Source organism: Gossypium hirsutum, chromosome D05 (genome assembly GCF_007990345.1).
Source record: "Gossypium hirsutum isolate 1008001.06 chromosome D05, Gossypium_hirsutum_v2.1, whole genome shotgun sequence".
NCBI classification, from domain to species: domain Eukaryota; kingdom Viridiplantae; phylum Streptophyta; class Magnoliopsida; order Malvales; family Malvaceae; genus Gossypium; species Gossypium hirsutum.
This window is the reverse complement of record NC_053441.1, coordinates 34006051-34016284: the sequence shown is the minus strand read 5'-3', so window position 1 is coordinate 34016284 and position 10234 is coordinate 34006051. Positions and strand designations below refer to the sequence as shown.

The 10234-nt window shown below is 31.3% G+C and overlaps 1 protein-coding gene and 1 non-coding gene across 2 annotated transcripts; both read left to right on the top strand.

The window, feature by feature from the left end:
• Nucleotides 1-6973: 6973 nt before the first annotated feature.
• LOC121217979 (kiwellin-1) lies at nt 6974-7733 on the top strand. Its single transcript, XM_041094799.1, has one exon. The coding sequence runs from the start codon at nt 7024-7026 to the stop codon at nt 7588-7590; it is 567 nt and encodes a 188-aa protein (XP_040950733.1). The 5' UTR covers nt 6974-7023; the 3' UTR covers nt 7591-7733.
• Nucleotides 7734-9920: 2187 nt separating this feature from the next.
• On the top strand, nt 9921-9992 carry TRNAD-GUC (transfer RNA aspartic acid (anticodon GUC)). Its single transcript has one exon. It is a non-coding gene; the product is annotated as a tRNA-Asp (tRNA).
• The last annotated feature ends 242 nt before the right edge of the window (nt 9993-10234 follow it).

Genomic DNA, 10234 nt, shown 5'->3' with positions numbered 1-10234 from the left:
CACTGAACATTTTCGAAATTGATGACAGATACCTCTTACATAAAACATATTTCTTTTTGTTTTATTTAAAGACTCAATTTCAGGAAAACAAAAGAAAGTATTTAGGAGTAAAATATTACATCATATATTTCACTAAATCCTTTACAATACAAATTTTTACTAGAGATTGACTCTTAGAGAAAGTCGTGCAATACGCCACTTTTCCACAGTATGCATAATAACTCAGTCCATCGCTTCTTTGGCGTATTCCTGGCATCGTCCCCCTTGGGAAAATCTCATTCAATCATTACTTGAAACATAAACATAACACATGTAAGTTCAAAAGAACTTAGTAAGAGTTAATATAGATTCCATAAGATTCTAAAGTAAGACATAATACTATTCTTACATGGAGGATACCATATAATCAAATTTTCACACTATATATAATGCAGACAAACTTAAATAAACAATTTCTTATGTCTTTCATGACTACGAATACACCCATATTTGGAACTAATAGACTTCCATGGCAAACACCCTTTATGAACATGCAAACACCCACTTCTTTCAAGAACTTCTCTAAAAGCTTATTTGATTATATCACGGATCTAAATCAACCAAATTAGCTTTGGATGTATCATAACCTTATCATAATAGTATCTATTACAAAACTAATAGAATTTATCCAGAACTTACTATATGGGTGGATAATCATATTCTACCTTACAGACTTAGCAGAGTACGCCACAATGGCCAAACAGAATACGCCACAAGGGCAACATACATAATTCATGTGTTTACTGTCCCAACAAACTTTCACAGAAGGTGCCATGGGTTTCTCCCTCATGGACTTATACATAAGTTTCATGTATCGTGATCTGCCAGATCGATTTACACTTTACTGAAGGCTACACCATGAACATTCATACTATCATATCTTGCCATGGGTCAAAACCACATGGACTTACACACTTTTATGTATCGTGATCTGTTGTTCTCGTCTTTATCTTACTCAAGGCTACACCATGAGTGTTTTCATATAATAAGATGTCATGGGTCTCAACCTCATCGTCTTACACTTGTTTTTATATCGTGATTTTCAGTTTGGTTAGCAATAAAACTAGCTTACTAGAGCATCATAAAGAGACATTTACACAACATTTACTTACCCGAATTCATTCACACATCTGATTGATTTATACCTTTTCTATATCAAACTATACATGCATACTTACCCATTCACATTTTATTCCAATAGAACTTCATATATTTTCTCATAACATGTATATCATTTTTACTATGCTTCTTTCACTTACTGATTAATAGAGATACTATCGTCATTTAGATGTACTTCTATTAGAACAGTACGCATGCAAGAGTCAGGTTAGAGACTCACCTATTACTCACCCACAATAAATCAAAACTCCAAACTAAGACATCCTTCTCGAACCAGCAACAACAACTACTTAAAGAACATAGGATTACCAAATTAAAACTCATTTACATACAAATTACTATCATCTCAATTGCTAACAACCCCATGCAAAGCCTTGTGTTTACAACTTACTGTTCATTTACCTTGTACAGACTTACTATTTCGGAATTTAAGATACAGAGCTCTAATACTTACCAGGAGATTGAATAACTACTGACTAAACTAAGAGCCTTAGCTTCCAACTTAGGGAGGAAGAGATACAATTAGACTTAATAAAAATTTTCAGATAGTGACATTGAAGGAATTAATTTTTGATACCCTAAAATTTTACATTTTATTCAATTTAGTCCTTAAACTTAGGATAGTTATAACTTTCAATTCCTAGCCTTAGATTAAAATATAATTTCAAATATTCTCACCAGGGACCTTAAATTTCTATTTCTAAAATAGTTTCATAACAAGTTTTATATTTATTGAATTTGGTTCCTAATGTAATAAACTTAACAATAAGATAACTTTACAATCTAGTCCTTTCATATTCTCAGCTTAAAATTTATCAATTTCAAGCCTAATTTTTCAAGAAATCAACAATGGAAACTTTTAAAAACTTTAACAATCTTATAAAATGGTGCTTGGCCTAGCTAAATCAAGCTCCCTTGACCTTAATTTCATAAATAAATACAAGAAAATAACTTAAATTTAACTTAGAATTTAAGGTGGAATGCCATAGAAGTTCTCCTAGGTTTTTCTTCTCTTTGGACGGTGAAAAAGAAGGTTGAAGATGAAAAATGTTATTTTTTTTCTCATTAGTTTAGCTTATGTAAGTAGATTAGGACTTAATTAACCAAGTTTAGTAACTTAATCATGGTTTAATTGACTTAATCAATTCATTAACCAAACTTAGTGGAAGATATCATCACCATCCACTAACAACCATAGGAAAATGGTTTATTTACCATTTTAAGCCTTTGATTAATTGCTATATAAGTCCCTAAGCCTTTGGTCAATTAAAACTCTATAGCAATTAGACTTTTACAAATTAGTCCTTAAGTCTTAATTAGCTATAAGTACACAAAATTATTGAAATATTTCCTAATATATTTTATATTATCATTGTAAATATTAATATTTAATAACTATAAACTCAATTTATGAAAATAGGGTTTTGAAACTGTATTTTCCAGTACCAGTGAAAATTATGTAATTACACCATGGAAATCGTTGGATTTTTTTATTGAAAGAGTTTTTTGTTTTAAATTTGATGTGTATTGAAATAGTCAAGATACGGGACTGAGTATTTTTTAGGGGCAATTGGAGTAAATTAATTACAACCATTTGGTGCTCGTTATGACCTTAAGCAACGACGTCGCCACCTGGATTTTTCCCTATTTCTCGTCCTGACATTAGAGGTTCATTGTCGTGACATGATTCACTATTTTCGAGAAACAAGTTTAAGAGACCTATATTAACTTGTATAATCTCAATCACAACCAAACAATACATTTACAACAGCATATAAGACAAAATATACCAAACTGATACTTCAGAATGACATTAAACGAATAAGTTCTAAGTTTGACCATTTTTTATACAAATTCGATTTAAACCATAGGAACATGCCATTTAGAATCAAAAGGGTACTTTACAAACTTTTTTGAGTTAGAAATGGTCGTCTAGATGCTAGCTTCAATTCCTGGGACTTTGAGAATTACCTAAACCTGCGTAAGGGAAAAACAAATCATACGTGAGCAATAGGCTCAGTGGTACATTTATTATTCAAAGCATATAACATAAGCATTAGCAATACATTTCAATACTATACATGTATATCTATATGCAAATAAAATACTACTAATTTACATTTTTGGTTACCATACTTAACATCATCAGTATTTGTACTTAAATATGCATATAACCAAATGTTATTTCATCCCAATCCGATTTCAACATTAAGCATTCAAAAATAAAAATTTTCCACATATCACATATTATTTATGATACATAATTCAGTTCCTAATATCACATTATTCACTAGTTTCTATAGTCTATTGATCCATTTGAATCCATTTCAGCCCCTAAGGCTTGATTTCATTTTTTATATATAATCAATTATGTGATTTCAACATTTCTTTCACATTTAATTACAAATCATTCAAGTAGTATCATTTTATACATTTCACATCATTCACCAAGTTACATTCAAAGATGTGTAAATTGTTTAACTGGTGCTCTCCATTTGTAAAGAGAGGTACAATAGTTCCGGTTGAATAAGTCTTGATTAAATAATATTATTTTCATAGAAAATAAAAACCTACTCTAACTAGAGTGAGGGGCCAGTGGCAAACCCTTTTTTTTAATAGTGTTGTCGCCCCACACATGTTACGTGAGGGCTAGATTGGGCCTATCATGTATTGGGTCCAATTATATGTGTTTTCTAAACTTTTAATGCAACACTTATAATTTTATCGAACTTAATATTTAATCAAAATAAATTTTATATAATCAATTAATTAAATTAACTAAATTAATTTCTCAATTAAATATTTTTCTAAACCCAATTTTAATTTCGTTAAAGTCATAGTGACTTTACCGTAATAGAATCTACGATATTTAATTTCCTTAAACAACAAATTTATAATGACTAATTAATTTAATTCAATCTTAAAACTTCAATTATTTAATTATAATTAATTAAATAATAATTCGAAGAACCTTAATTTAATTGTCAAGTCATTTATGTGTTTAGCGAGAAAACACATTCATTGTAGATAGTGATACATGCAATCTGTTTCTCTGACTTCACCGTTTTCATTCATTTTCCTTTTATTGGTATACATGCAATTCATTTCTAGTTATCTCGAGTTAGAAGAGGGACCGATTAGACATACATAATAAAGGCTCAAATAATTCATCTCTGTAAACGTGTCAGACATATACTTTATGGTGTGTAGGGTTGGTTGCGCATTAAACGCCTTTAATGGTGTGTTGGGATGGTCGGAGATGGTGTGTAGCAGATGGGGGTAGGAAAAACTGCATATGTATCTGATATGTTCTATACCTGAAACTAGAATTGCTTCTGTTATCTAACTGAATCTTAGGAGAATTATGTTATAAATCTACTTTAATTTCCTTGTGTCGCACATTGGCCCATTTTATCTCTAAATTCACGCTTTTGGCCCTTAATTTTACTTTTGCCTCAAATTTAGTCCCTATGAGATAAAAGATCATAAATAGCTCAAATAAACAGGATCATACTCAGAATAAATATATAATTAATAATTAAAAATACGTTATTCTAGAGTGTTATCAAAAAGGCAATATTCGGTATTTATAAATTTTGGGAAATTAAACCCTAACTTATTGGGTTTTAATTTTTCATTTGACCCAAATAACCAGATATCCTTTTCAAAATGCATAGATTTTAAAGAGTTCAAAGATAAACTTAATTTTGAAAATTAAAAACGTTGCGCCCTAACTCACTAGGTTTGGCATTTTATTTCTTTGAAATAAGAGTGTCTTATCATGTAATTCAATTTATTCAAAGTTAAAAAGATTGTATTTTGAAATCATTTCAAATTTTTGACACTAAGAAATTAAACAATCAATTCACTACCAATATTGGGCGTTACGAGGGTGCTAACCCGTCCTCGTGCGTAACTGACTCCCGAACCTATTTTCTCAAAGTTCGTAGACCTATAATTGTTTTCAAAGTGGTCTGATCACACCTCAATAAAAGATCGGTGGTGACTCCAATTTTTGTTTTTAAGTCGACAACTAATTTTTGTTTTCAAAAAAATTGTTTCGACAGGGTTGGTTGGGCATTAAACGCCTTTAATGGTGTGTTGGGATGGTCGGAGATGGTGTATAGCAGATAGGGGTAGGAAAAACTGCATATGTATCTGCTCTGTTCTATACTTGAAACTATAATTGCTTCTGTTATCTAACTGAATCTTAGGATTTGAGAATTATCTTATAAATCTACTTTAATTGAATGTACATCTTTTATGCATTGGGTTCACAACTCATTTCATTGTTAATTGGATTTCAGGTGGCTTTCAAGCTTGAATGAGTCGACTTTGCGAGAGCTCAGTCAATCTGATTATCTTTACTTTAAATCTTACCATTAGTAATCTCAGCTTTCTCTGATAGTATGATGTTTGGGAAGATTAAATAGTTAGTTAATTGTTGTGTTAGTTATAAAATGTTGAATGATTTCATTTTGGCTGTGTTTATAAATGCGGTTTTCCTAATACCGACAATGTAACTCACTGGACTTGGTCTGGACGTTTAGGCCGGGTTTAGGGTATTACATGTAGTGCTAGAGTTTTAATCCAATTTAAAAATTAGTACGTATGACCGAGTATACGTCAGGCATGCTAACATTGATATTTCTAGTGCCGCCATTTGCAAGTACTATGGCGTACCGTGCTATAAAAGAGACGACTAATTGTCTCTTGACTTGAACAATTTCACAAATGTTGACACGGATGCCATTCTTAGAGAATTTCATCCTACTAAAAAGCCTTAAAATAAAAAATGGTCCCCAAACTGTAGCGCTTTTTCAATATATGTACTTCAAAATTTTCCTTTTTTGTCAGAAGTTCTACTTGAACTTTCATTATGTTAACATTATTAGTCCTTCCTCGGATTGCCGTTTGAAATAATTGTCTGAGTCAACCAGAGCCTGACACATAATCAAAAACTAAATTCGAGTATTTTTTAGTATGCAAATTGTTTGACAAAAAAATATTTTATTTTTATTTAACGTTTTAAAATGATTTTATTTTAATATTAAAGACAACATATTTTAATGTTTATACTATAGAATTGTATACTATTATAAATTAAATTTTTATATGAAATAAATTATATAATATATTATAAAACTAAAAGTTGAATTGGGTTTCTGGTCCAGAAATTATTGAGTTAAATTTTTTACCCAAATCTAATTTTGGTGCTTAATATTTTTATATGCACATTTCGGACCAAATTTCAAATTCTGGTCTGCCAATTAAAACAATATTATATGCTGCTGCTTTAACTAGGAAAGTTACTTTGTCAAGGTTTATATACTTATCGCTCCTCCTTTGGCTCTTTCACCTTGGTTCTTTCCTGTGAACGGAATTTGAGACAGAAATTCTAACACTACAATATATAAATATTGTAAAGAAGTATACGTGTAATGTATGTATAGAAAATAATTTTCATTGCAAAACTCTTATGGAAAATGAAAAGCTAAGTGTAACCATCTTCAAATCCATCCAATTTAGGCATCAGCCAGTAAAATGATTTGCTGACAAGTATAATCTAAAGCCCCTTTGATCTTCATCAACAAATAGCTGCCATAAGAAATTTAAGAAAAATAAACTAAAAGTGAACCAAACCTGCAGGAACCTCCCACATAGATGCTTCTGAATGATAAATATATTACAAAATTTGGGTAAATGATAAAATACAATTTTATCAGCTTCAGTCCATCATAAATTTTCATAGTGAAAGACCAATATTTTAAATTACTCATTGCTAAGATCTCTATATATTGCTTTTACCACTTGAAGTTTTCTGCACTAAAACATCTAAACAGAAGTGACTTAAAGAAGATAAAAATGAAGAAGCAAGTAATTTGTTCGACTGTCTTTCCTCTCCTTTGCATTCTTCTTCTTTTTCTTAGTGTTGAAGCACAGACGTGCAGCCCTAGTGGCAAGATCAAAGGGAAAACCCCTCCACCAGGGCAATGCAACCAGGAAAATGATTCTGATTGTTGCAAGGATGGCAAGTGGTACACGACATACAAATGTTCACCCCCTGTATCAAGCCAAACGAAAGCAACACTGACGCTTAACAGCTTTGAGCCAGATGGAGACGGTGGTGCACCATCTGAATGTGACAACCAGTACCACTCCGATGATGACCCTGTGGTGGCACTTTCTACAGGGTGGTATAACAACGGAAAGAGGTGTTTGAATTATATCAACATCCATGGCAATGGAAGATCTGTGAGGGCTAAAGTTGTGGATGAATGCGATTCTACTATGGGATGCGATTCGGACCATGATTATCAGCCCCCTTGCCCTAACAACATTGTTGATGCCTCGAAAGCAGTTTGGAAGGCTCTTGGAGTGCCTGAGAGCGACTGGGGCGGGATGGATATCTACTGGTCTGATACTGATTAATCACTTGATCCATATTTATATTTATAATGTATGTACTAGAGTAAAGATTTCTTGTGCGTCTTAGTTAACATTTATGTTACTATTAATGTAAAATTTATGTATATATTATGTATTTTGAGCCATAAACTATGTTTTAAATCTTCATTATCTGCTCTATCCTTACTTCTTAATTGGAGAAATTCTTAGTGGATTCTCGAAATCAGATGAGTGTTGGATTTGGTAGGCGTTCAATAGGGGTATAAACAAGGCACTTGTGCTCGCATGTTATTCGAAATCAATTCGAAATCGTTTCAAGCATGCGCAGCTTGAGTTATCAAGTGAGCCATGTTTGAGTACCTTATTACTTGATTTGAGCAGCTCGCGAGCTCGATCGAGTTTTTTTATTAATAATACATTTTCAATATTTTTAATATTAGATTACTATGTCGTATACGAAACGGGTTCAAATTTAAGCTCGAATATGTAAATACTTTTTCTAACCAAGCTTAAATAGTTTGATTTTACCACGAGCCGAGTTGGAGCGTCTAGAATAATATTCGACCAAATTGGAGCCATATTTCAAGCAATGAATTTTGAGTAGAGCTCCAGCATGAATAATCTCAACAACCAGGGAGCTTATATCCATAAATCAAATGGCATATGGGTATAAAGTTCATTGTCTTTTTAACTGTTACTCTTCCATGTTTTCATAGGTCATGACTTGCGGGTCTCATCCTACGAGAACTAGGTAACATGTTTCTGGTAAGAACTAACACTGCTAGTTCATGGTTGCCTTAATTTATCAAAAAAAATTTAGGTGTATATTATGGGTTAGTATTTGGTACATTGGCGAAATATTTTTTTTATTCCACAAGCAACCTTAAAAAATTGTTATGTGTTTCTTTTTTTTAAAATGTTTTTTTAAATATTTTATTATATTCTTGTAGGACATTTGTCAACCCCTAACCTTACGGGCGGAGTCTAAAATCTCTAGTCGCAGTGTATCAAATATTTCCCCTCCTATTTTTTCCACAACTTTTCCAAATTTAGTAAATAAACATCTAATAAATACATTCCATAAAACATATATACATTTTAATGTCAACCTAAAAGGTAATAGAAAAATACAAATATAATCAATATTCAAAGTCCACTTTTATTCCTTCCATTTTATGCATGTATGCAAGCCTCTAAATAACATTAATGCTGAAACAACACAAAGAATTATAAATCAAATAATTGGAAGTTTAAGGTTTTTTAACCTGTTTTTTCCTATTTTAAATTTTTTTCTTAGTTTTACTTTATATCTTTTAATCGTATTTCACATCATTTGTTATACATCATATTTTTCTCTGATTTTTTACATTAAGATTATGGAAGGGAATCATTCATTAATGATTTGAAGAATGAATTCAATGAGAGTGTAATCAAACAGTTGCAGTGCGAGACTGAGATTTTTACCAGAAACGATTTATTACATTCAGTAGGATAGTAATTCTCTCTTAATAGAAGCCGACGGAATTGTTATTCTCAGAAAATAGAATTTATACTTAGAAAATAAATTCTCACTATTTTTTGGCGGACTAATAAACTTGAAAACTTACATGAACTGTTGTGTTTATAGCTCTACCAGTGTCATCTATCTATAGGGAGAGACGGGAGAATCTTGATTGAATTAGTAGAAAACAAATAATATTTATTTAATAGAAAAACTAATATTCTAATTTAGAGATATTTATTTAATAAAATTTCAAACACCAAATATATTTTTTTTAGAGTTATTTCAAAGAAGTACGTGTTGAAATATGTATAGAATATAATTTTGTATGCCAAAATTATATGAAAAATGAAAAAGCACAATGTAACCATCTTCAAATCCCTCCAATTTAGGCGTCAGCCAATAAAATGTTCTGTTGACAAGTATAACTAATATAAGGCCTCTTGTCTCCAAACCAACCCATTTCATCTTTATCAACAAATTGCTGCCATAATATATAAAAAATAAATAAGTGAATCCAACCTGCAGGAACCTCCCACAAAGATGCTTCTGAATGATAAATACATTACAAAACTTGGGTAAATGATAAAATACCATATTATCAGCTGTATCATAAGTCATCAATTTTAGCGGTCCACCATAATTTTTTAGCACTTCACAGTTTTGTCATGACTTTTCATCCTATTTTGTATAGATCATGAAGAACAAACAAAGGAGATAATATACAAATGTTGAGGTTGAACTCTAAATAAACTAAAACGACCGATTAATCTACGGTCTCTTCTTTGCTTCTTTTGCGACCAAATTTGGCATGTTCCAAATAGTAAAATGAATTTTAAAACCTGATCACCAAGTCGTTGTAGTATAGTGGTGAGTATTCCCGCCTGTCACGCGGGTGACCCGGGTTCGATCCCCGGCAACGGCGTTTTAAGAAGACCTTTTTTTTTGTCAAACTTGAATGAAAATTTAACTTCCCTAAATGTCTATTCGGAGCCTTTTGGAACAGTGAAAGCAGTTTGAGCTTAATTCAGAGTTTTACTTTTAAAACTTCATTTCATGTTTTCAACTGTTTCAATTAACTTCAATGACTGGTGTCAATTAAGGAAGAAAATGAGAGAAATTTGCTAGAAAAGATGAACGAAATTACTAAAAAAGCCTTAAACTAAA

Excerpts from the sequence above, each read along its gene's own strand:
- LOC121217979 (XM_041094799.1), top strand. The coding sequence starts at position 7,024 with ATGAAGAAGCAAGTAATTTGTTCGACTGTCTTTCCTCTCCTTTGCATT.